Source organism: Podarcis bocagei, assembly GCF_964188305.1.
Source record: "Podarcis bocagei genome assembly, chromosome: 14".
Taxonomy (NCBI): Eukaryota; Metazoa; Chordata; class Lepidosauria; order Squamata; family Lacertidae; genus Podarcis; species Podarcis bocagei.
In genome coordinates this window covers 5,457,218-5,484,366 of record NC_138139.1, presented here as the reverse complement: position 1 = coordinate 5,484,366, position 27,149 = coordinate 5,457,218, and the positions used below count along the sequence as shown (strand labels likewise).

The following is a 27,149-nucleotide window of genomic DNA, read 5'->3' as shown; positions in this document are numbered from 1 at the left end:
CTGATTCGGCCAGTCAGTCCCTTCTCCCTCCTTGGGGAAAAGCCCCCAAGAGCGGCGCGCTCTTTAAAAGGTGCACGGCTCCTGCAGGCTTTTCTAGGAGGTTGGGGAATTCCCCCACCTCCTAGAAAAGCCGGGGAGCCCCTTTAAAGAGCGCACGGCTTTTGCCTGCTTTTGCAGGAGGTGGGGGAATTCCCCCATCTCCCGCAAAAGCCCGCAGAAGGGAGAAGGGACTGATTCGGCCAGTCAGTCCCTTCTCCCTCCTTGGGGAAAAGCCCCCAAGAGCGGCGCGCTCTTTAAAAGGTGCACGGCTCCTGCAGGCTTTTCTAGGAGGTTGGGGAATTCCCCCCCTCGTAGAAAAGCCGCGGAGCCCCTTTAAAGAGCGCACGGCTTTTGCCTGCTTTTGCGGGAGGTGGGGGAATTTCCCCATCTCCCGCAAAAGCCCAAAGGAGGGTTGGAGAGCAGCGGCAAGGCGTCGCGCGCCTTCCTGCTGCCCCCCATCCTCTGGGGCTGGCGATGGGAGAAGCGCTGCTTTCCCCACCGCCAGCCTCAAACCCGGGTTGGAGAGCAGCGGCAAGGCGTCGCGCGCCTTCCTGCTGCCCCCCATCCTCTGGGGCTGGCGATGGGGGAAGCGCTGCTTTCCCCACCGCCAGCCTCAAACCCGGGTTGGAGAGCAGCGGCAAGGCGTCGCGCGCCTTCCTGCTGCCCCCCATCCCCTGGGGCTGGCGATGGGGGAAGCGCTGCTTTCCCCACCGCCAGCCTCAAACCCGGGTTGGAGAGCAGCGGCAAGGCGTCGCGCGCCTTCCTGCTGCCCCCCATCCTCTGGGGCTGGCGATGGGGGAAGTGCTGCTTTCCCCACCGCCAGCCTCAAACCCGGGTTGGAGAGCAGCGGCAAGGCGTCGCGCGCCTTCCTGCTGCCCCCCATCCTCTGGGGCTGGCGATGGGGGAAGTGCTGCTTTCCCCACCGCCAGCCTCAAACCCGGGTTGGAGAGCAGCGGCAAGGCGTCGCGCGCCTTCCTGCTGCCCCCCATCCTCTGGGGCTGGCGATGGGGGAAGCGCTGCTTTCCCCACCGCCAGCCTCAAACCCGGGTTGGAGAGTAGCGGCAAGGCGTCGCGCGCCTTCCTGCTGCCCCCCATCCTCTGGGGCTGGCGATGGGGGAAGCGCTGCTTTCCCCACCGCCAGCCTCAAACCCGGGTTGGAGAGTAGCGGCAAGGCGTTGCGCGCCTTCCTGCTGCCCCCCATCCCCTGGGGCTGGCGATGGGGGAAGCGCTGCTTTCCCCACCGCCAGCCTCAAACCCGGGTTGGAGAGCAGCGGCAAGGCGTCGCGCGCCTTCCTGCTGCCCCCATCCTCTGGGGCTGGCGATGGGGGAAGTGCTGCTTTCCCCACCGCCAGCCTCAAACCCGGGTTGGAGAGCAGCGGCAAGGCGTCGCGCGCCTTCCTGCTGCCCCCCATCCTCTGGGGCTGGCGATGGGGGAAGTGCTGCTTTCCCCACCGCCAGCCTCAAACCCGGGTTGGAGAGCAGCGGCAAGGCGTCGCGCGCCTTCCTGCTGCCCCCCATCCTCTGGGGCTGGCGATGGGGGAAGCGCTGCTTTCCCCACCGCCAGCCTCAAACCCGGGTTGGAGAGTAGCGGCAAGGCGTCGCGCGCCTTCCTGCTGCCCCCCATCCTCTGGGGCTGGCGATGGGGGAAGCGCTGCTTTCCCCACCGCCAGCCTCAAACCTGGGTTGGAGAGTAGCGGCAAGGCGTTGCGCGCCTTCCTGCTGCCCCCCATCCTCTGGGGCTGGCGATGGGGGAAGCGCTGCTTTCCCCACCGCCAGCCTCAAACCCGGGTTGGAGAGTAGCGGCAAGGCGTTGCGCGCCTTCCTGCTGCCCCCCATCCTCTGGGGCTGGCGATGGGGGAAGCGCTGCTTTCCCCACCGCCAGCCTCAAACCCGGGTAGGAGAGTAGCAGCAAGGCGTTGCGCGCCTTCCTGCTGCCCCCCATCCTCTGGGGCTGGCGATGGGGGAAGCGCTGCTTTCCTCCACCGCCAGCCTCAAACAGCAGACTCTCCTGGCTTCAGCGGAAGCAACGCGAAGCCTCCGGAGCGCAGGCTTCGGAGGCTTCGTGTTGCTATCGCTGAAGCCAAGGATTCTGCATTCGCCCCATAAGACGCACCCACATTTCCCCTTCATTTTTGGAGGGGAAAAAGTGCGTCTTATAGGGCGAAAAATACGGTAACTATACACACACTTTTTTGTCTTTGTTTTCCTTAACCTTTTATTCATCAAGTAATCTTATTTTTGTAGTACATCAGTCTTTGTTTAATTAAGCCCTCCACCCCCCAGGGATAAATATACTCAGAAGTATGTTCTGTTTGCCACATTTTTAACCATCTTTCTTGCACAGAAGATGGTTTGCATTTTATAAATAATGGCTTATGATCTAAGAGACATGATACAAAAGGAAAAAGGAAGAGGGAGGGAAGAGGAATATAAGCAGGTAGGTACAGGCACCAGCTGTTTCATACTGTAATGAAGTTGTATAACTAGGTTGCTGCAGGAGACAGTTCTGTGGCAAGAGGCTCTTGATGGCAATTACTCCTGGCTAAGCTTGCTAGAAAGGTCCTTGTCATCAGTGTTCAAAATTAACCAGTTGCCAGTTGCTTTCTGCGACTCAGGAGTAACCCCTGGTGACCAAACAGAGATTTCCAGTTGCATGGTTTGCTACCAAGACCACCTCTGGCTGGGAAGGAGATGTGCTCAGGAAGACAGAACCTTTTTATTGCTGTATGATTTGCATAAGTAAGTAAACTGAGAAGAAGCTCTTTCTCAGAGTTAAATGGACTGCAGTGGCAGTGGAGAGCAGAAAGGGAGATCTGGCTGATTTTCACCCCTCCTCTTAAATCTCAAACTTTGCAGATAGAAACACATTGTGGTTTGCAAACAAATGGATTCTTTCTCTATTGCGGAGGTTGGGGAGCAGGAAGGGAGATCTGGCTAATTTTCATCCCTTCAGTCTTTTTGTGAGACATGTTGTGGTTTTACTTGTGGGGCTTCTGATGCTGATTCCTATGCTGGCTGATTATTTAAGGCCTGCTAACGGTGACCTTGCTTCTCAAAAGTGAAAAGGCTCTAGCAGTAAAGCAGTGCCTCTTTTCTTGCTTTGCCTTTCATTTAGTCTCATAATAATATTTTTGCTGGCTTGCTTGGAAGAATAAAGGTTGGATTCATCTTTTTTTTTAAAAAAAAAATAGGAATATAGGTTGAGCATGGGGGTGGGGAGACCACACTGGAAATTATGACAAAAAGGTTTCCCTTCGTGTGTATCCCATTTTGAAATTTGATTTTGTGTATCTGATGGTGTATTTGGTGTGTAAGTCGAATAAACATTATTGTGGTGTGTAAGTCAAATAAACATTTTTATCTCTTGAAATAGATAAGAAACACTTTCAGGTCTAGTTCTTTGTTCCAGTCTTGCCCATGTGTGACAGTGAGTGAGATTTAATAGATGTGGGTTTTCTGCTTTGTGAACCCAAGTCTGCAGCATGAGACAGAACATCTTCCTAGCCTTTTCTGGAGACGAGTTAGCAAAATCTGCTGATGACACCAAGTTGTTCGGGGTAGTTTTTAACTAAAAGAGGCTGTGAGGTGCTCCAAAACCAAAAGGATCTCTCCAAACTGAGTGAATGAGTATTAAAATGATAAATCTGATTCAGTGTTAACAAATGTAAAGTGATGCATGCTGGGGCAAAATATCCTGACATTACGTATATGCTATTGAGATCTGAGCTGCCAGTGGCTGACCAAGAATGAGATCTTAGACTCATAGAGGATAGCTCAATTAAGATGTTGATCCAGGTTGTGGTAGTGGTAAAATGGGTGAATTATAGTTATGTGACCTTTAGGAAAAGGATTGAAAACAGAACTGGAAATACCATAAGAAGCCTATTGTGCAGCTACACATGGAATACTGTCCAATTCTGGTCACTACATCTCTTAAAGGATATAATGCTGGATTTTTTAAAAGAAATAGTGGAGCATCACCAGTGCTATTTTTCTAGAAAAATAGGTGCCGGAACTCCCCATGAACACCTCCCTCGTTTTCTTAGAATGGCAATGGCACCTACCTTAGAGGTTCCAGAACTGTGTTTCCGTGAGTTCGGCTGAGCATCCTACTTTTTTAAAGATTTGCTTGAGAGCTCCTGTACCATTTACAGGGAAATGCTTTCCTTCACAGAAGTAAAATTGATATATAACTTTGAAAATAATCACATTATGCCTTTCCAACTCTACAGGTCTATGATGGACAGAATGAGACTATGTCCCTCACTGGCAACTCCACTAATCACAGACGCTATGACTTTGCATACTGAAAGAAAAAGGTTCTCCCCAGTGAGAGATAACAACAACAACATCACCACCACCACCACATTTCACCACGTAATTGTCACATTTCAATGCTGATTTTTCTTTCAAAAAATGGGGGGTGCGACAATTATGTGCTGAATTATCAAAGGACACCCTTTCTTGCTAGGGAGTGAAAGAAACAAACCCTTTCTCACAGCCAGGAATGATAACACGGGGGGGGGGGCTGGGTAAGAGCAGCATCAGCAACTAGTGAAAATAAAAAGGAAGAAATAAGTGGGTTTTTTTTAAAAAGTCACCCCCCCCACCGCCCTGCAAAAAAAAACCCTCTTACACTGCAGCACAGCCTAGTGGACCTGAGAGCTACTTTCCTGACAAGGTGCTGGAGGTTCAAAGACAGCAAAGGCTCCCTTGGCAGACGGGGAGGGGGAGACACAGAACTCTCCTGTCAAGACAACAAAGTACATTACCTCAAGTGTAAGGCAGCCATTACATAGGGAGATACTCCTGTCGTTTACCTACAAATCCCATGAATCCCAGAGGCTGCAACTCCCATGATTCCTCTCGACTACCCTCCTATTTTTTAAAAAAATATCCTTTAACCACACCTGCTGGTGTGCAGTTGAATGGTAAATTCAACTAAATGCAACCTGTGGGAGGCCCCCACTTGTCTTGTTTATTGCTCCTGCAATGATTATGCTTTGGGATCAATTTTAGGGCCAGAAAGAGGGGTGCGACTATTATGCGGTGAAATACAGTAATAAATAAAGAAAGTGATTATTATTAATAATAATTTTATTATTTATACCCCACCCATATGGCTGGATTGCCAGTGTGGTGTAGTGGTTAGTGTGTGTCTGTACGACTAGGATCTGGGCAACCAGGGTTCAAATCTTGACTCAACCATGCATTTTACTGGGTGTTACTATCCTATACATGCCTAAATTTAAGTCCTACAGTCCTCTTTGTACAACCTGTTTTACTGTGGCTGGTTACAACCTTCCAAATACCACAGATTGCAAAAATAGAAAAGTAAATTCTGTGTTTTAAAAGAAATTGTCTTTCGTGCACAGCATTTATTCAATTTTCAGCTAGATACCCCATATTGTATTCATTTGCTTTGTAATCCTGTTTTTTAAAAATGTTTCTATTGTTGTGGTGACCATAACCTAGATTGAAGGTGCCATTTGGCTCCTATCTTTTATATCTCAGTTTCTAACCCTGCTTGTCAGTTTCTAACCCTTCTAACTCGGACGTTTTGGTTCCTGAACATCACAAATCCGGAAGTGATTGTTATGGTTTGGGAACCCGAACATCTGACGGGGCTTCCGCAGCTTCTGATTGGCTGCAGGAGCATTCTGCAGCCAATCAGAAGCCGCAATTTGGTTGTTGAACGGACTTCCGGAACAGATTCCGTTCAACTTCCAAGATACGACTACAGTGATTTTTCTCATCTAGTTCTGGCCATGAGTTGGTTAGATAAGTTGTAACAAAGGGTTCGCAGGCCTAGGAACTTCCTGTGCCAGATAGCAAGGGTGTCCTGCACATGTTTTGAACTACAGAGCCCATCACCCGCTTTGTAGTACTATATGGTCAGAACTGACTGGGACTCCTGAGAATTGCAGTTGAAAACATCTAGATTAGGGAAGGTGGGAAAGACTCAGAGGGACAGTGTGGTCATAATTCTTCCTATTTTATCAACTGTGTGACATCTCCCTGGCCATTATGGATAGAGTTCTAGGCAGCTGGGTGTGGTTCAGCTTTTCAGCATTTAGAGATGATTGTGTTTATATCATTCTTTTCCAATTTTTATGTGTCTGCCTTTTTATGACTTCTGATTTTCAGCAGGAAATCTCTATTATGGTACAGCTCAAATATTCAATTGTAGTTTTCTGGTTTGCTGAAGTTATTTCAAATATTTATTTGTTAGATGGCATTCTCTGGCTAGATGGTTCTCTGAAACATTTGCCATCTTTTAACATTGTATATTACAATGCAAAAACAGATAAAAGAAAAAGGACAGCCTTAGTATCATGTAGTCCTTCAGGTCTAATATCTTCCTTCCTGAAATATTAGACTTCTTTGATTTTGTCTCCCATACACTGTCACCCCCACTCTCCATTACACAAAACAGAAATGAGGTAATGAGGCTTGTCCAGGTTGAACTGTTTGAGGACTGAATTGCAGATTTCTTACCGCAGTGTTGCTATAGCAATGTATGTGACTGTTGTTCATCCTGCAGTAAGCTTCTCATGACAAGTGTTGGTATGCAGGACACACAGAAAACAGGAAAAGGAGGCTAATGTTGTGAGACTGTAAAATAAGTTGCTCTGGTATTGCTTCCAGGTATTATGTAATGTTTTTCTTTTATGGTATTTTGTGTGTGCATAGAGCAGCATACAGACATATATACTGTAGTTAAATCTTTTGAGGTCTTATTTTTCCAACTCTACAAAATCATTCTGATAGTTGAAATGCATACTGGGATGCTTAATAACAACAACAACAACAACAATAATAATATGTATACCCTGCCCATCTGGCTGGGTTTCCTTAGCCACTGTGAGGTTTATAGCATATATAAAACATAGTAAAATATCAAACAGTAACAACTTCCCGATACAGGACTGCCTTCAGATGTCTTCTAAAAGTTATGTAGTTATTTATCTCCTTGACATCTGAAGGGAGGGTGTTCCACAGGGAAGGCACCACTACCGAGAAGGTTTTCTGCCTAGTTCCCTGTAACTTTGCTTTTCTCAGTGAGGGAACCAGCAGAAGGTCCTCGGAGCTGAACCTCAATGTCCGGGCTGAACGATGGGGGTGGAGATGCTCCTTCAGGCATACTGGGCCGAGGCTGTTTAGGGCTTTAAAGGTTAGCACCAACACTTTGAATTGTGCTTGGAAGCATACTGGGAGCCAGTGAATATCGTTTAGGACCGGTGTTATATGGCCCCAGCGACCACTCCCAGTTACCAGACTAGCTGCCGCATTCTGGATTAGTTGTAGTTTCCGAGTCACCTTCAAATGTAAAGCCCATGTATAGTGGATTGCAGCAGTCCAAGCAGGAGATAACCAGAGCATGCACCACTTTGGTGAGACAGTTCACAGGCAGGTAGGGTCTCAGCCTGCGTACCAGATGGAGCCGGTAGACAGCAGCCCTGGACACAGAATTGACCTGCACCTCCATGGACAGCTGCAAGTCCAAAAGACTCCCAGGCTGCGTACCTGGTCCTTCAGGGTCATGGTTACCCTGTTCAGGACCAGGGAATCCCTCAGACCCACCCACCCCCTGTCCTCCATTTAATGGGAGGAGGTAGTTGTCTTGTTGGCTCCAGAGAATGTGAAATAGGCAATGTAGGCAAAGCAGGGTCTTCAAGGGTTATTTCAAGAAGCCTTGTAGCTGGATAAGACCAAAGGTTCATCTTGGCATATTGCCATAGTGATTAGTAGCCATTCATAGTCTTCTGTGGACAGCGGCGTAGCGTGAGTTGTCAGCACCCGGGGCAACGCAAGTAATTTGCGCCCCCTAACCCGGGGCAAGGCAAGTAATTTGCGCCCCCCCCAACCCCTAACCTGCGAGTTGCCGCTGGCGCTGCCGCCCAAACGACGCCGCTTGCCCGGAGGAGGAGGGGGGCAGAGAGGCGAGAAAAATGCAACGGCCCAGCCGCTGCAGCAGCAGCGGCGGAGGCGGGGCTGTGAGGAGGGGCTGCCTGGCGCGTCCTCTGCGGCGAGCACTGAGAGCCGCTGCCTGCCGGGCGCCTTCAGCCCGGACGCGCGCACAGCTCGTCGGTTCCGCGAGACATGCGGCTCCGCTACAGCCTGCGCCCGAGGCTCTTCGGCGACTCCGGAGGCAGCGAGCGCGCCCCCCAGATGTTGCGCCCGGTGCGGCCGGCACCCCTGGCACCCCCCACGCTACGCCACTGTCTGTGGAACCTGTTCTTTTAGCACATGTATATAACTTTGAAAATGTCCATTTGCCTCCCATTAAAAGCAAGGATTTAAGCCACCCTTATTGTCACATGTTGGCATAGGAGGCTCTGGACTGACCTGGAAAAATATTTCTGTGTTATGCAGTTTTCTATTTTGTTTGAAAGCTTGCTAACTTACATCAATAGAAATTTGATTTGGTAATAGGCCTTGCTCAGTCAGCTTGTATTTCTTAATTTTAACCAGTGTCTCTTGGTTGTAGTAGGAAGATGGAAAATGGAGTGCTATTCACAACAATATTTACTTCTTCTTTCTTCCTGTTTTTAAATAGAGCTTGTGATGAATATGTAATTATTGCACCCCATCCTCCATCTTTTGTTGATTAGTATTGGTGAGGTTTGGAAAAAGTTAGGACATTGCTATTCTGCCATTTGGTGACTATGGTTTATAAACCATAGATAGATAGATAGATAGATAGATAGATAGATAGATATTTCAAAGGCTAGCCATGTTTAGGGCATTTTGTGTATATATCTGTGTCAAGGTTGGGGCATCTGTGGCCCTCCAGATGCTGTTGGCTGGGGCTGGTATGAGTTGGAGTCCAGCATGGACAAGGATCAGGAACATAGCTGTCAACGTTTCCCTTTTTAAAAGGGAATTTCCCTTATTCCGAATAGGATTCCTCGCAAGAAAAGGGAAAGTTGACAGCTGTGATCAGGAATGACAGGAGCCATAGTTTCAACCATTCAACAGGTTCCCTACTTTCATTCATGTGTTTTAACATGTACCCAGTCCTATATTTTAATGTTAAAATATCAGATTCAAAAAAGGAATGATAAATCTCTTAGTGGGCTTTTATTTTAGTAAACATCAATTTTAAATGAGCCAGTTATGCAAGTTTTGAATAGCTGGGGGTAGATAGAGAGCAGGCAAGATATCTGTGACCAGACAGTACATCCTTCTGACTAAATACTGAGAGAACCTGCAGGAGGATGTACGGCTCTGGCAGTAGATAAACACACCCAGGGCTTATTTCTAATAGGAAGCAAACAACTTTGGTGTGTAGGGTGGGGCTTCCTTAAACAGTATTAAAATATTTGTTTCTTCTCCTGGGGTAATAGTAACAACAACAACAACAACAACAACAACAACAACAACAACAACAACAACAACTTCACTCCCTTCATAGGGTGAATGAGGTCCTTTATAGCAGGAGGTTAGCAAGTGGCAGATTTACGTGGAACTGTCGCTAAACAGGTTAAGCCGAGTGTCTTGGTGATTTGGGGCTCCAAAATCAAAAGGGAACAATTTTCAGGATTGATTGAAAAATAAGTGCTTTTCTCCATTTGCTTGCTAAATGGAAAGAAGTCATTCTCTAGATAAGCCTTCAACAGCGTGGTGTCCTTCAGATGTTTTAGTCTTCAACTCCCATCAAAAGCAAAAGAACAGGTAGTGGATCCCTTGAGTCTCTTAGAATCTGGATTTGACGGTGGAGAAGACAACTGAGAGGAAAGGGGGCATATTCAGTGGGATTGAGAGAGGCAAATGCAGTTGCGTGTACTTGGTGGAGAGTTTTGCGCATTAAGAGCCAGAGAAGCCACAAAAGAAGGGTGCTTTTGAGGAGGGACTCAGAAGAAGTTGCATCAAATAGAACTCCGGTGGGAGTTCTAGGCATCAGGGACACCAAGGGAGACAAAGTGGGAGACTTGGTACCTGTTAGTCCACTCTTGGTCATTGCTTCTTTGCTTGACAGCCATGGGACTGCCAATTGTAGGAAAGTGATAATCAAAAGTTGCTTGACTATCAGTTTTCATTTCATGGATTCAGGTTTTCCTGTTGGTTCTGATTAATGCTAAACTTAAAGGAGTAGGGAAATGAATAGAGAATAGATCTATGTGTGGCTACTGGTCATAGTAACAAGGAAATTGCTGCCTTCAGAAGCATTGTTCCTCTGAAGTACCAGAACCTGGAGGCAGCCTGTTGAGAAGGGTTGTTGCGTCCACACCCTTCTTGTTAGCTTCCTGGAGGCATCTGTCCAGCCATCACTAGAAGCAGGACACCAGTATGTGGTTTCATCCAGCAAGCCTGTTCTTCTTTCTTTTTGCTGCAGTGGTTGTAAGCGTTGTTTGATCTTATTTTGGAAAGAGCACTATCCATGTGGTTATCCTTGTAGCTGGAGGTTATGAGAGTTTACAACTAGAAGGTGCTCTTTATTGCTACCAGTTCTGAGAACATTGCTTGCTATACTTAACAATTATAGTCCTTAAAAACCTCTTGTGAATGTGTATCTTGACCCCTTCTTTTGAGGGCATTACTGGTAGGTTTTTGAGGAACAAAATTGTGCGTGTTTATGGAAGAACCTTTGGGTAATGCTTGACATACTATCGCAGCAGATTTCCCTAAAATCATGGATGAGCTTATGCTCAGCTTTAAATATCAACAATCCTTAATTCAGGGAGAACAGTGGCATGTAACATAGATCCTTTTCTCTTCAACTTTAAATAAGCATTAAGCGGATAATTTATGGACCTGCGTCCAGTGTTGATCTTTAAAAACTGGATTTTTGTACAACTAGGCCATTGTTTGTTTAATAAATATCTTCTTTTCTATTTGTAGGACTAATGGCAGGTGAATAAACCAACATGGCAGCCATGGTTCCACCAGTGAAGCTGAAATGGCTTGAACATCTAAATAGCTCTTGGATCACAGAAGATAGTGAATCTATTGCTACAAGGGAAGGAGTCTCCATCTTATATGCTAAATTAGTCAGTAATAAAGAAGTAGTACCATTGCCTCAGCAGGTTCTCTGTCTCAAAGGACCTCAGCTACCAGATTTTGAACGGGAGTCCTTATCAAGCGATGAACAGGACCACTATTTGGATGCCCTTCTTAGCAGCCAGCTGGCTCTGGCTAAGATGGTGTGCTCAGACTCTCCATTTGCTGGAGCACTTCGCAAACGTTTGCTTGTGTTACAACGCATCTTTTATGCACTTTCTAATAAATATCATGATAAAGGCAAGGTGAAACAGCAGCAGCATTCTCCAGAAAGCAGTTCTGGGTCAACAGACATCCATTCCGTTAGTGAGCGGCCAAGGTCAAGTACAGACGCGCTAATAGAAATGGGGGTCCGGACTGGACTGAGCCTGTTATTTGCACTGTTACGTCAAAGCTGGATGATGCCTGCTTCAGGACCTGGTATTAGCCTTTGCAATGATGTTATCCACACGGCGATAGAGGTTGTGAGCTCTTTGCCACCTTTATCTCTAGCTAATGAAAGTAAAATCCCACCAATGGGTCTGGACTGCCTGTCTCAGGTAACAACATTTCTTAAAGGAGTAACGATTCCCAACTCTGGAGCAGATACTCTTGGACGGAGGTTGGCTTCTGAGTTGCTGCTTGGCTTGGCTGCTCAGCGTGGGTCACTTCGGTATCTGCTGGAATGGATTGAAATGGCACTAAGTGCATCAGCCGTGGTCAACACAATGGAGAAGAACAAAATGCTGCATACACAGGAGGGGATGATCAGTTTTGATTGTTTCATGAACATATTGATGCAAATGAGGCGGTCATTGGTATGTATGCAGAATGTATACTTCAAATTGATTTTCTTAATTCTTGGCTCTTACTTCCATTAACAGATTCACTGCATCATTGAGATTTATAGAGGTTTTGGAGTCCCTGTGTGCCTGGATTTTGGATTGGCATGAGTTGTACATAGGGCTCATCCAGACTGCATTTTATGTCATGTTTCTAAGCCCAGGTCCATGCATTAAAGCTCTGTGTGTGAATGTGTGTCCCCCCCCCCCCGTTCCAGTGTTTTCCCTGGGAAAACCCACGTTTTAGTGCTAAATTGGAGCAAATGGCAGTCAGGTTTTCCATACATTGCTGTTTATTCTGATTCAGTGGTAACAAGATTTTTCCCAGGTAAAGCGCCAGGATGAAAAAAAAAGTGCTCTGACATGGCATTTTAAAGCACGAACCTGTGTCAGGAAAGCACAGCGCAAAAGGAAGTCTGCATGAGGCCAAAGTGGCATGACAGTATCAGGAATATCTGAACTGGGATTGATTTGTCTTTAACTTTAACATACTTGAATATTTGTATAGGCTTTAACTTCTGTCCTTTTTATTAAACAGAAATGATAGACAATGTCAAGAGCAACTTGTAACACTGTAATTATTCATTGCAAATAAAGCTAGCTGGGACAATCCAGTAATTCAATAATAAAGGATTTTAAGATTTTTGTTTTTAAAAAATACTTCCTTGAGATTTTTTCTCTGTGATACTTCTGCCCACTACTTCTGCTTATTTAGAGGAAGCAAATTAAAGTTTAATTGTCTGCTCCATTCTTCTCTGAAAATTACACTTGTTAATTCAAACGTGTGATTCCCTTCAAGGTACTATTTTAAAGATCCAACAAAATTGTAACTAACTTAAAAATGTTGGTAGTAGGGCTGCAAATTAAAGGCTTATTCTTAAACTATGAAATAATAATGGTTACCCACATACTGTGTAGTTTCATTGCTTGGGGAGACGGGGACTCAATTGTGGCTTTATATTTTCTGTGAGATGCTGGTTGGGAATAGGGAATGAGATCACACCTACTTCCTTATGTAGGCCCAATTTTCACTCCCAATATGAAGATGTTAGGCAGACTTAAACAGAAGCATCCAGTGGCTTGAGCAAGTGGTTGCAATCCTTTCCCCCCTTCCTCATATGTACACATTTTCAACCCTGACATGCCCCTTTGTTTTGAAATGTTTGTCAAATGGCTCACTTTTCTTTGTGAGTTTCAGCTCAGTGCATGGATAAATGTATTCAACAATTGGAGGGGGATGTGTAATCTTATACAACCCCCCAGTGGTTTTAAAGAATGCAAAACTTGTGAAGTAGATTTCATTAGTAACTGGCTTGTTTTTCATTTTTCAAAAACATGAATTAAACATCTATCTTGGGGTGTTTTTGTTCTTTGCCTTTATTTTACTAGCAGGAATGCTTCTAAACTGCTCCTTTTGAGCAGCTTGGTGTATTTGGTGTATAGTTAAGAGCCTGACCTGTGACCAGGGGACTCTGAGCCAGAAGCTTCTGGGTAGTTTTAGCCCATGCCACATTGTGTGTTTGCCTTCACCTTTCTCTGTAATGTGGGGATTTTATAACCTGTCTTAAGGATTATGGCAGGAATGTGCATATACTTATTTCAGCACTTGAGAAAGTACCAAGAAAGTAGTTGTTTTGAAGGAAACTATGTTCTTTTTGGTTTTATTTAGGGAAATCGTCTAATCTTTTCATAGAGGATAAAATAACAGTGTGCAGTGACATTATTTCCTCTGTGATGTTTTACTTTGCAGGGCTCATCTGCTGATCGAAGTCAATGGAGGGAGCCAACAAGAACATCTGAAGGTTTATGCTCTCTTTACGAGGCAGCTCTGTGCCTCTTCGAGGAGGTATGTCTATCTAACCTTTAATTAAAGAGTAGTTTCTTTCTTTAAATCTGCATTCTTCAGGTTGTTTATTTCTCACTCCTTTGGAAGTATGAAAATAGTCACACTGATGTTGTCCCAGTGCTTCCATGGATTTCTACCCTATATTTTGTCTTGCTGTTCACCTGAATTTCAGTCCCGCCTCTATCTAAGGCTCAAAGCATTTATGAGTTGAATAAAAGAGTAGCAGAATAAAAAAGATATAAAAAAGGAATTTCAGAGGTGAGGGCAGTCTCAGAGAACAGCTGTTGATGTGCCTGTGCTGTTTGATTTGGTCAGGAAGGTGCTCTTGGCTCATGCTGAGGGCTATGAGGAAGCAACGGAGTATAATATGTGACTCCCATTCTACAAAAGGGAAGCTTGAAGTGGAAAGCTAAGCAGCAGATCACAGAATTATAGAGTGAAAAGGAACCCCAAGTGCCACCTAGTCCAAGGGTTGTAATATCTTAATTTCCCACCCTGGACTATCATAGTTAGTTTTGTGATCAAGAACACAAAAGAGCCTGGCTGCTGGATCAGCCCAGTGTCCTGTGTCCCGTTTTCACAATGGCCATCCAGATGCCTCTGGGAAGCCTGCAAGCGGGACCCGAGGGCAGTGGCGCTCACCCCACTTGTGATAGCTGCTAGTCTTCAGAATATGTAATTTACAGATTGGACATGTAGTCCCATGTGAATCTAGACTTGGTGCTTGAAATAAAGTGATAACATGATAATTGAGCACAGCGTTCCTTCTGTCTCCTGAAATGTATTTCTATTTTGCTAGGTTTGTCGCATGGCTTCAGACTACTCTAGGACATGCGCCAGTCCAGACAGCATTCAGACGGGTGATGCTCCTGTTGTTTCTGAGACCTGTGAAGTGTATGTTTGGGGCAGTAACAGCAGCCACCAACTTGTGGAAGGAACACAAGAGAAAATTCTTCAGCCCAAGTTGGCTCCAAGTTTTTCTGATGCTCAGACAGTGAGTGACTGGGGTTTTTGTTTGTATGTGTGTTATCGGTGTAGTGAAAAAGAAGAGGTGAAGCTTTCACTGTTGAAAAACTTTGTATATCACCGCCAAACTTGAAAAATGCATGCTACAAGTTTGTGGTTCCTGAGCTATATATGGATCCCTTGTTCTAAAAATTAAAATAACCCTTTATAGGCAGTTCTAAATAAATTATTTTTAATGTTCTCTAATTTTCTTCCCACAATAGATTGAAGCTGGTCAGTACTGTACATTTGTAATATCTACAGATGGCTCTGTTCGAGCTTGTGGCAAAGGCAGTTATGGCAGGTTGGGACTGGGCGATTCCAACAATCAATCTACACTGAAGAAGCTGACTTTTGAGCCTCACAGATCTATCAAAAAGGTGTCATCATCTAAAGGTTCTGATGGCCACACATTAGCATTCACAACAGAAGGAGAAGTCTTCAGCTGGGGTGATGGTGACTATGGGAAATTAGGCCATGGAAATAGCTCAACGCAGAAATATCCAAAACTTATCCAGGGCCCTTTGCAAGGAAAGGTATGCTTACACAAAGAACTGAATTGCACTTTCCCTCTTTCATAGTGTTGCTTTGGAGACTTCATGTGTTTTAAGGTTTCTTGTTATCCATTTTTGCCTTTGTCCCTTATTGCTGTGGGCTATGGGGTGGAAACAGTGGAGTTCTCTCTTTTCAATTCACAGGGAGGCAGAATGTTTTCCAAAATCAAGATTGAGCTGGGGGCTGGCTTAGGAGGCACCTTCCACATCCTCTTTAGGTGTTAAGAAATGACTACCCTAACCCAACTGGCCTTTAAGCATGATTTGAGCTTTTGGTGCTGTCTAGAAAGCTGCAGTCATACTAATTTATTTATTTAATACATTTATATACCGTGGGGGAGGGGTCACAGTGAATTAGAAATACCAGAAGAAAATGTGCTTATCATAAAACCACAAAGTAGGTTATTCACTTTGTGTGAAGGCTGGCGAAAAATGCTTCCAGCTGACAGTGGTGTAATGTTGGTATTGGACTTGCCACTTGAGTCAGGCCAGGCATGTAGAATGATGGTGCCAGTCATGTCTGTGAGAGTTTGGCTCTGGCATGGGGATGTTCACCTTGAGTGGATTGATGCTTGTGGCAAGCCCAAGACACCTGCTGCTTGGAGTGCAGCCATACAGAAGGATGTGTAGGGACTTTCATGTTTGGTTTGGCATTTGAGTGGTTTTTCTGAATTTGGACTGACTTCAGCTGAAATTTGAGGCTTTGTGATTAGTGGCAGTTACAAGGCCTTGGTGCAGGTCTCTCTTCCTTGTGGAGTTCATGGGGAAGGGGAGAGGAATGAGGAAAGTCTCATTTTGTCTACTGTGTTGAAAGCAGCATTTCCAGCAACAGTTTAGTTTTAACTCTCTCTCCCCTTTGCATGCAATGCAGGTTGTGGTCTGTGTGTCAGCTGGATACCGGCACAGTGCTGCTGTCACAGAAGATGGTGAATTGTATACATGGGGAGAAGGAGACTTTGGTAGACTAGGTAATGGAAACAGTTTGACTTGCCCAGTGATTTTAGAAATATAATTAATATTTCATTGAAATAAAATCTAACGTTAAAGAAAGGTACTGGGATTTACGTAAGACAGTACAGGCGGCAACCATTTTAGGCACGTCCAATTGATGCACAATCACTTGGGTCCTTTTAGACCTGGAAGGCTGCAAAATGAGGGTGAAACAGGCTGGGACATGTTTATATGCACTCTGTCGACACACACGGGGGCTGGGAACAAGACCCCCATGCAAAATGGTCGCTGCCTGTACAAAATAACCTTTACTATAAACTTTTAACCAAGTAATTGGACAGAGCTAAATAGTAGCAAGACACACTTTGATTTAATGGTATACTATTTATCATGCATGTTTCTTGTATCTTTACTCATAAGCCTAGCGTTTTTATTTTTTGTTGATCATTGATAGGACAGTATAGTATACACATTTAATAAATAATATTAAATTGTTTCTTGGGTGTCCAAATATTTTTCTTTCTTTGCTTCAATATGTTGCAATAGGACTCCATCTCAAACCACTGTTATCTGTTCTTTCAAAGAAATCTGAATAATGCGTTTCAGATGTTCTTTCTCTCACCTCTCCTTTCACTGCCATTCCATTCTTTCTTAACTGCATAATTTTAAAAGGCAAAAGATTCCTGTTTTTATTAACTTGACTCAAAATATCTTTGTTTTGAAAAGACTATCAACTTTTGAAACCTCCAATAAATTAATTCTTTCTTCTTTATATTTCAGTCACTGTCCCTATTTTCTCCTTACCAGGCATTTCATTTTCAGAGTATAATTTTTTTTTAGTGATAGGAGTTGTTATCTTCTTCCCAAAATGGCTTCCAGTTTTTTTAAAATTATGTTTAAGGAGTAAGCAAGTGTGATACATGTATCCTGGCTCAAAGTGTTCACTAAAACAGTTCTAAACTGTTTTAATTGTGCTTTTATATGCTGTAACATGCTGTGGATCTTCTGGTGAAGGGTGGGTAAGAGATGCTGATTCTGATTCTGATGATAATAAGTGTAATGCATTCATCTTTGGTGAGAAATTTATTTTCTTTACTACATAACCCAAGTTTTCATGCTGACAGAAATAATTATTATTTTCTTTAATGCAGAAATAGTGTTTCTTTTTTCTTTCTTTCCAAGGTCATGGAGACAGCAACAGCCGTAACATTCCAACTTTAGTAAAAGATATTAGCAACGTCGGAGAGGTTTCTTGTGGCAGTTCGCACACCATAGCTTTATCCAAAGATGGGCGAACGGTTTGGTCATTTGGAGGAGGAGATAATGGTAATGTTTTTTCCATGCAATTTCTCCTAGGTTGTGCTTGAGATTGTACAGAACATCATCTGTTAAGGGCATGGTGGGGGCAGAAGGTCCATAAAACCTCCGCTTCCATGTTCTGTCTTGTTCTGCCTTTCTGGCCATATTCAAGTGCAGAAACAGCCGATGACTGCATTTGGTTTCAGAAACCATGGTTGACAAAGTGGTGACCATTTGCTGTAGTCACATGCTCCTTTCTCACCCTACTCTTCCTTTCCTATCTTCACACACCAGCTCTTGCTAGGCCTATTTGTCTCTAAACTGGGGGACTCTGGCAATTTCAGCTAATATCCTGGCTGGTTATCCTGGTTTGTTATCTCAGTTCAATCCATAGTTTCCTGGTTTGACCATGAGAGGCAAATCTGACTTGATGAAGCCAGGATCTTGCATTCCCATAATTCAAATGTAACATGGCTTAATATAAGCCTGGGTGTGGGAGGAACATGCTGTTGCAGCTTCATAAGCCATGGTTTATGGAGCTGTGGATGATGGTCCAAACCTCTGTTGCTACAATGCTTAGGTCTGCAGGCTTTGTTTGTGAAGGCTCCTCTCACAACTCTCAGTGTGTGTGTGTGTGTGTGTGTGTGTGTGTGTGTTGCTGGCCGTGGTAGAAGATTGTGTGGTCTCTTTGGGTTTATGGATTGTCCCCTAAATCAGTAAACTAGTATGTGGTAATAATTCATGTCCTTATATGTATTTGGAGAGGTTTCTTTGTTAAATTGTGATGATAAATCTTGTATGCAGTTCACTTTAAATATTTCCAGTTTAAAACTGCAGATTATGTTAGATTTGTGGTCATTGAATGGCCCAAGAGGTGCAGGAGGCAACATAAACATTATTGATCTCTTGTGTATGATCCCAACAGGCAAACTTGGTCATGGTGACACCAACAGAGTGTACAAACCTAAAGTTATAGAAGCCCTACAGGGAATGTTCATTCGGAAAGTTTGTGCAGGAAGTCAGTCTTCACTTGCTCTAACCTCAACGGGGCAGGTAAGATGCAAGCAGCATTGCCAATTTCACAAAAGTTCCTAGGCCAGAAACCATTCTTACTATCCATTTGTAACAGTTCAAGTCATTTGTGGTTTATCAGAAGTTTGATGAAAAAAGAAAATTAATTAAGTTTACAAAAGTTTCTCTGCCTACTCACTGTAGGCAAGGGAGTGTTTACAAGTTTGACAATAAGACATTTGTGTTTTGCTGTACTTCTTCCTTTGTTGTGTGTTTTTATATTTTAAAAGTAGCCAAAGTTATATACAGTGGTACCCCGGTTTTCGGACATCTCTGTTGCCAAATGTTTCGGTTTTCAAATGCCAAAAACCCGGAAGTAAATGCTTCCATTTTTGAACTTGCCTTGGAAGTCGAACTGCATGTATCTGTTGTTTTTCACAATTTTCTCTATTGACTTGGCAAACTGCCTTTTGTGCCTCTGTTTTCGAACGTTTTGGAAGTCGAATGGTCTTCTGGAATGGATTACGTTCGAAAACCGAGGTTCCACTGTAAAATCAAAGAATAGAAAGTAAAGTCTTAAAATACAGTGGTACCTCCAGTTGCGCACGGGATCCGTTCCAGAGCTCTGGTTGGATCCCAAGGTGTACGTATCCGGAGGTGCTGCTTCTGCATATGCGTGCAGGGCGAAACCTGGAAAAATACTTTCGGGTTTGCCACGCACGTATCCCAAAGGATATGTAACCAGAGGTGAACATAAGTAGAGGTTCCACTGTATTGCAGTCTAATAAAACTCACATTCTAAATAACAGCTGTGTGCACATGGTTGATATCTAACATCCTTTCAAAGGGAAACCTTGTTGAAACCTTAGATTTTCCTGTAAGAACTCGTAAGAGAAAACGGTCAGCCTCCACTTCAATGGTCAAGAATGAAAAAGAATGCAGTTTGGTGCTATGTGGATTTTATTGATTGTAGATAGAAATTATGAATTGCCACCTCCCAAACCTAGCAATTGCTTGCAGTATTCCCAGTATGCAAACTGAAAGCTATGCCCAGAGGGTCTTTTTACTTTGCTTCACTTCATTTTGGTTGCAGTACTCTGTGCTTACACAGGATGCCCATGAGGAGTTCTCTCTCCATTGGTGTGAAATGAGGGTGGGAAATCCATTTGAATTTGAGAACCATATATGGTTTGGTGTAGGACTGCAACTTTTAATTGCTGAAACAACTAAGCAGTTTTAAAACCTTGCAATTCACCTTTTAAGTGAATTTATTTCTTTTTTTAAAAAAAATATTAAAGAGTTCTTAGTTTACAAAAATACGTGCATTGCATCTTTTTTCAAGTTGTGTTTTTTACATATCAGTTACATTTGTTGTGAGACATTAGTGTTGCATGCAGTATTAGGTTGGGAAGAAAAGAGGGGGAATGAGGGGGAGGGTGGGGATGGCTCGTGGGGTGGCGTGGCAGTACTTCTATTTTTTCTACTTAGTGAATGTGTGGGGTTTTATGTAAGCATCATTTGTGCGGGTTCTCTTTCTATTCACATATTATATTTCCTTGGTGGTGATAGAGGTTTGGGGTGGCCTAGGGTGTGGTAGGCTGTCTTTGCTTGGCAAGTTAATTTATTTCTTAAAATATTTTTCATAGATGTACCACTAAAGACGCATCACCTTTAAAGAGGCTTTCCCTGCTGTCTTTCACATTGGGCAGAAAGCTCTTCCAAGATGATGCCTGCTATGACTCATAGGCTTCATCTAAAGACAAAGAATATAACCAGCTTCAGAGTAATTGTGTTTTCCTGTATGCAAATTTAATTGACTCGTCATCAGTTAGTGACCAAGATTTCTTTAACAGTGTGACAATCCTAACCGGATTGCAGATGGGGCTGCTTTTGGACTAATAACAATGATATTTTGTGTATTGAATTCTGTATATTTTGATCCAGGTGTACGCTTGGGGCTGTGGTGCGTGTCTCGGATGCGGGTCTTCAGAAGCTACAGCGCTCAGGCCCAAGCTGATTGAAGAGCTGGCTGCAACGCGGATAGTGGATATTTCAATTGGGGACAGCCACTGTTTGGCACTTTCTCATGGTAAACTATAATGCTTATGTAATACTAAAGCTTATTATGGCAAATACACATTGGTTTTCAAGTGTGATCAACACTGTTATTATTACTATTACTTGTTTTTTATTTAGATAATGAAGTTTATGCTTGGGGTAACAATTCCATGGGACAGTGTGGCCAAGGGAACTCCACAGGTCCCATTACAAAACCAAAGAAAGTGAGTGGCTTAGATGGAGTAGCAATTCAGCAGATTTCAGCTGGAACATCCCATAGTCTTGCCTGGACAGCCCTTCCCAGAGACAGGTAAGTAATTATATACTGATAATAACCAAACCATTTAATGTTTATGCATACCTAATGGAATGGGTCTTGGCTCCATCACGTGAGAGTGCCTTTGAATCACAATGCTTTGTGCTTAACCAGATCCCCTCACTTATATATTCTTGGCAAGAAGAGCTTGTTCTGTTTTTAATGAGTCATTATTTATTTTGATGTTTAATTTTTGCTCCATGGTCATCTTCTATTTGATTTGCAGACAAGTTGTTGCCTGGCACAGACCTTACTGTGTGGATCTTGAAGAAAGTACCTTCTCCCACCTCCGTTCTTTCCTTGAGCAGTATTGTGACAAAATCAACAGTGAGATTCCTCCTCTTCCTTTCCCATCCTCAAGGTATTTGTTTATGTGGCATATATGCTATCCTGTTGATTTTTATTATTATTATTATTATTATTATTATTATTATTATTATTATTATTATTATTATTATTGGCACATTCATGCATGGAAAGTCTTGGCTTGCAATTCCAGAATGAGAGTTCAGATTTGTGTAACAGTATTAGGGCTGGGCAATATATATCAATATATCATCCAAAACTGGTTTGAAGTCAATATAGTTTTATCAGTTTCATAATTTTTGACATGACAATATATCACGGATCATGATATGTGTGTGTCCATGTCCGTGTGTGTGCTATGCAAAAATCACAATGTGGGGAAAACCATGAAGGCAGTCAGTGCTTCTCTTGATTCCTGCAAGCCCTGCTAACTGCCAGCTCAGCTCTCCCCTGCCTTATGCAGGGGTCATCAAATCACAAGAGCAGACACCGGCAAAAATCATGCTGCAGGAAAAACTGAAGCTAGCCAATGCTTCTGCATAACGCCATCCTTATTTCAGACATCAGGATATATTGGTTCAGTTACCTCTGGAAGCAGCTCTGCAGTTGAAACCTCCCATTTGGTGGGATTTGCCATCAAATGCTTGCGCCTGTGTGGACCCAGCAGGATCTTTCCTTCACTTGGAATACGGTGTTGGTTGCCAAGGGCAATTGGAAGGGTTTTTTCAGTTTTACTGTATCTCTTTACGTCAGGCTGGATGGAAGGACCAATGAGTCAGCTTATTTCTGGGAAAGAGGAAAAACTAACAACATTTGATCAGCTCTGTGTGCAAAGTCTTAGAAACTTCTTCAACTGTAAAGTCTCTCTCCTCTTAAAACTCATTTTCAGGGTATTGGCATTTAGATGTTTGTAGGGAAAACATTTAAACCCTCAACTCAAGAAAATTAATCTGAAAATACAATTGAAACTATATATATACATTTAATCAGAGGTGTTCTTTCTTTATGATAAACATTATTATCAAACTTAAGCATAATGCATAACAATATTTCACTGGGTGCAGCAGTGGCTATACTGCACTGTCACATCCCACTGCTGCCCAGCTGGTGTTAGGTTTGCTACGATAAAGAATTAAAATAACAAGAAAGTAATAACCAATGCAAAATCTGACATCAAGAATCACAAAACAGAGAAACCAGTAGGAGAACACTTCAATCTCCCAGGACATTCTATACAAGATCTCAAAGTAGCTGTTTTACTACAAAGGAATTTCAGAAATAGACTGGAAAGAGAGCTGCTGAATTGCAACTCATTACCAAACTTAAAACCATGGAGAGACCTGGTCTGAACAAAGACATTGGATTCTTATCTCATTATACATGACTAAGCCATTTCTCACCTTCTCACCCCTTGCCTTTTCCTGTAAGACCTATTACAGTCGTTAAGAGTCATCAACAGGATCATCTCAGCTATCTGCCAATCTCCCATTCCCACCACCCTTCTGAGTAATACCCGTCCCCACCTTCTCACTATATAGAAGGGTCTGGCAACTTCTGTTTCAGTGTATCTGAAGAAGTGTGCATGCACACGAAAGCTCATACCAAGAACTAACTTAGTTGGTCTTTAAGGTGCTACTGGAAGGAATTTTTATTTATTTTAACCAATGCAAAATCATTCTTAAGCAAAGCAGTTGAAATCAGCAGCAGATAAAACCGGATAAAACCAAATAAACAGCAGAAGAAAAGCCAGTCTCAGCAGAACAGCAGAAAAGCCACAAGCCAAAGGCACAATGAAACAAAAAGGCTCTGTTTCTTCTGAATGCTAAAAGCAAAGGGTCCTGGTGGGTTTTCATGGGGTGTGTTCCTCATTGTCTGTGCTATTGCTGAGCCCTGAATGTTGTTTGGTTGTATTGTGACAGTTACACCAACTAAACCATTGTAAGACTATTGTGATATGTGAAACTTTTTGTTCAGATGCTGGGCATGAGTACCGTAGAAGGGAAAATGTACCTGATAGCAATAACTGGAGATCACAGGTAAGCCTGGGTTAATGGCAATCCCTTGTTTTTCAGGGAGCATCACAATTTCCTGAAGTTGTGTCTGAAGCTGCTCTCAAACCACCTTGCTCTTGCATTAGCTGGCGGAGTAGCTACAAGCATACTTGGAAGGCAGGCTGGCCCGCTTCGGAATTTATTGTTTAGATTGATGGACTCTTCTGTTCCAGATGAAATACAGGAGGTAAATCTCCAAAGTGGACCACACTTGCTTGTGTTTTTGGGTTGTGTGCCCTATTAATTCAAGTTGGGAAGGCAGTCTAAAAATCTGACACCTAGAAACTCAGATCAATATTCTGCCACAAGTTCTCTAACTTACCTGACTGTTTTATCACACTCTGTTAAGCTGAAACTAAAGGGTGTGTGTCCACAGCTTTGTTCCCAAAGCAACACCACACTCACAGTCACCCTCCAACTTAGGGAATTCCCAAAGTTTGTTAAAATACAAAAATACTTACACATAACTCCTCCTGCACCCTGTTGTACACTAAATGCTTACTCTTGTGCAGGAGAGCTGTTCAACAGTGGAACAGTCTTGCTCAGGAGGTTGTGGGCTGTCCTTCATTGGATGTCTTTAAGCAGAGGTTGGATGGCCATCTGTGATTGATGCTTTAGTTGAGATTCCTGCATTGTAGGGTTTGGACTAGATAATCCTTTAGGTCTCTTCCAACTCCTCAATTCTATGATTCTAGGAGATAGGGAAGGAAGTAAATGTTGCAGAGCTTATAGCAGTTAATGGGCATCTAGTCTTTTCAGTTGATACATTGAAACTAGTGTGTAGAGTGGGTGCAGAGCTATAATTTCAAAATGCATAAGGTGAAATGTTTCAGAAATGCTTTCCAGGGTAAGTTGAAATAGTCTCAGCAACCTCTCATTCCACTTCTTAGGTTGTAATTGAAACTCTGTCAGTTGGAGCCACAATGCTACTGCCTCCATTGAGAGAGAGGATGGAATTGCTGCATTCCCTTCTACCCCAAGGTCCTGACAGATGGGAGAGCCTGTCAAAGGGGCAGGTAAAAAGTCTCTTGGAATTAGCATTTGCTTGAACATGCTTCCATAGTAGCCACTATGGAGGATAACATGGTGTTATTCGGCTAAGGACATAAACTCTATGCTGCTGTGTAGTGTGTAGGTTGGGGATAATTAAGCAAAAAGATCTTCATTTTGTTTCCAGAGTAAGATGTAATTATGTGGGTCAGAGGGACAATGGGTGACTTTGCTGGTGGCCAACTGAATTACAGGGATATCACACAACAGGATGCTGGACTGAAGACTCTAGCAGGCTGGGAGAGGGGGGTAGTATTGGAACTGTGCTCCCATTCTGAAGCTGTTCTCTACACCGCTACTTGGAACAAGGTGGGGCTTCTGAATAAAGAGTTTTACTGGACAATTTGATACAAACATCGTCTAGTTGCAATACAGAGAAATGTATCTTTGGTTTTTCTTAAACCATTATGAGATCCTACTCTGGGACAATCGCTTAAACCATAGTTTGGCAGTTCAGATGCAATTGCTAACTATGGTTTGAATGATATAGAAACAAAGAAGCTTGTGAAAGAAAGCACAGTTATATTTCTTCTTCAGGTGCATAGTTACTTTCCTATTTATAGAATTAATTTTGCTATTTTCAGTCAACTATAAGAACAAGTTACATTTACCAGTATTATGCCCCAGTCATTCAAAACTGTGAGGGTTTGATTAGCTGCTTGTGCGTGAAAACGTGCTCCCTCAGAGTTTGTGCGCCCCCACAAACCTCCGTGTGTGACGGAGCTCCTCAAACATGTCTGCTCTAGTCACTAGTAGAGTCCGACAGTGGCTGTCTGCGGAAGCGTTTCCAGCAAAGAAGTTCCTTAACGGAAACGCGTCTCCTGGACTCACGGCGTGACAGTTTCCTGCGAGGTATGGGTCTCCCTATGGGAGACTCCGATACCTCACCACTGTTCTCGCTGGAAGCCTCCCTGAGCCCTCCCTCCTGCTCGCATTCCCTCAGAGACCCACTCCTCCCCCTGCTGGTCCCTGCTTCAGCAGTTGAGTCTCTTTCATCCTGCCTGAGTCCCTCCACCACCTGATGCTCTGATGGCAGTTCCCTGACATCCACCTCCCCTCCAGGGCCCCCCTCACCCCCTCCCAATTCCTCCCCCCTGGGAGGTGAAGGGCTAAAACCCCGAAACGAATCTTCCTCATCTTCTGACGTCTCGAACAATTCTCTCCATCGATCGTCGTCCTGGCCAGCTGAATCCTCCTCCTCTTCAGAATCTGGGAACCCCTCCAACTCCTCTTCCTCGTCGGTGGTGGCAAAGTATTCCCTTCGGAACCTCGCTACAGGCTGAGGTTTACGTGGGAACCTCTGATGAAAAGTCTCTATTAAAACCTCGTCATTGACATCCTCTGCCCTAACCCAGGTGTTTTCCGACTCCGGTTCCCCTTCCCACATTACCAAATACTCTACTTGATCTCCCTTCCACCTGGAATCGAGGATCTCCGCTACATGGTAGCTGTGTTCCTTCTCCTCCATTGCTGGTCCCCTAGTGACCCTCCCCTCACTGTCTCCTCTATACGGTGACAGCAACGACCTGTGAAAAACTGGGTGCAGCTTCATGTGGTTCGGTAACCGGAGCCTGAAAGCCACTGGATTGACCTGCTGTATGACTTCAAACGGACCCAGCCTTTTGGGTCTTAATTTCTTACAACCTCCTTTGAATGGCAACCCTTGGGTTGACAGCCACACCTGGTCCCCCACCCTGATGCTTTCACCTTCCCTTCTGTTTTTGTCTGCTTGCCTCTTATATTCCTCCTTAGCCCTGTTTAAGTTGAGTTGGAGCTGGCGATGGATCGCTTCCATTTCTTCCACGAACTGTTCCGCAGCTGGAACGCTCCAGTTCTCCCCCTCCCCCCCTGGGAAGGCTCTGGGATGGCACCCGTGATTAGCCAAAAAGGGGCTCATCCCCGTGGACACGTTCTCTGCATTGTTGTAGGCAAATTCTGCCAACGCCAGCTTCTCCACCCAATCATTCTCTCTGTCATTAACATAACACCTCAAATATTGTTGGAGAACCCCATTTGCTCTTTCCGCCTGCCCGTTGGTTTCAGGATGACGGGCCGTCGAGAAATTAACCTCTACATGCAGTAAGCTCATGAGCTTCCTCCAGAACCTGGAAGTAAATTGTTTCCCTCGGTCTGAAACCACCCTCAAGGGGGCGCCATGCAACCTAAACACATTCTCTACAAACAATTTGGCGGTTTCTTCTGCTGTAACCGCATGTGAGCAGGCTATGAAGTGGGCCATTTTAGTTAACAGGTCTACTACAACCATGATGGCTGTTTTCCCTCTAGACCTTGGCAGATCAGTCATGAAATCTATTGCCACTGCTTCCCACGGTCTCTCAGGTGTGGGCAGTGGTTCTAATAAACCAGCCGGCGCCTGCCTCTCCCCCTTGGCTCTTTGGCATTGTTCACACCCTCTCACATACTCCCGCACATCTTCCCTGACCTTGGGCCACCAAAATTCCCTGGTAACCAGCCACATGGTTTTGTGTTGCCCAAAGTGCCCTGCTGTGGGGCTATCGTGCAGCTGCTTGAGTACTTTCTCCCTCAATTCCCCTTCAGGTATATATAACGCTCCCTTATAATACAATGCCCCATTTCTCTCCTCAAAACCACCGGGTTTGTCTTCCTCCCCTCTGAGATCCCTGAGTTTCCCCTGGGCGTATGCATCCTGCACCGTACCCTCTACCAATTCCCTTTGCCCCACCAAAGTCGCCCCACACACCCAGCGGTCCTCTGGAATGATATGGGTTTCTTCGGGTGCTCCCTCCCCCTCCAAATATTCAGGTTTGCGTGAGAGAGCGTCCGCCCTAACATTCTCTGGGCCTGGCACATAACAAA

General features: G+C 44.3%; 1 protein-coding gene across 16 annotated transcripts in view; it reads left to right on the top strand.

Moving 5' to 3' along the window:
• HERC1 (HECT and RLD domain containing E3 ubiquitin protein ligase family member 1) overlaps positions 1-27,149 on the top strand; it is a 118,366-nt gene that overhangs the window by 7,920 nt on the left and 83,297 nt on the right. For all 16 annotated transcript variants that reach the window (XM_081170474.1, XM_081170466.1, XM_081170465.1 and 13 more), the window contains exons 2-13: positions 10,885-11,840; positions 13,615-13,710; positions 14,510-14,704; positions 14,940-15,251; positions 16,141-16,237; positions 17,403-17,546; positions 18,445-18,572; positions 20,475-20,619; positions 20,727-20,898; positions 21,131-21,265; positions 23,283-23,448; positions 24,152-24,277. In XM_081170474.1, the coding sequence (XP_081026600.1) occupies positions 10,911-11,840; positions 13,615-13,710; positions 14,510-14,704; positions 14,940-15,251; positions 16,141-16,237; positions 17,403-17,546; positions 18,445-18,572; positions 20,475-20,619; positions 20,727-20,898; positions 21,131-21,265; positions 23,283-23,448; positions 24,152-24,277 (2,646 nt within the window). In that variant the 5' untranslated portion in view covers positions 10,885-10,910. The remainder of the gene's footprint in view (positions 1-10,884; positions 11,841-13,614; positions 13,711-14,509; positions 14,705-14,939; positions 15,252-16,140; positions 16,238-17,402; positions 17,547-18,444; positions 18,573-20,474; positions 20,620-20,726; positions 20,899-21,130; positions 21,266-23,282; positions 23,449-24,151; positions 24,278-27,149) is intronic.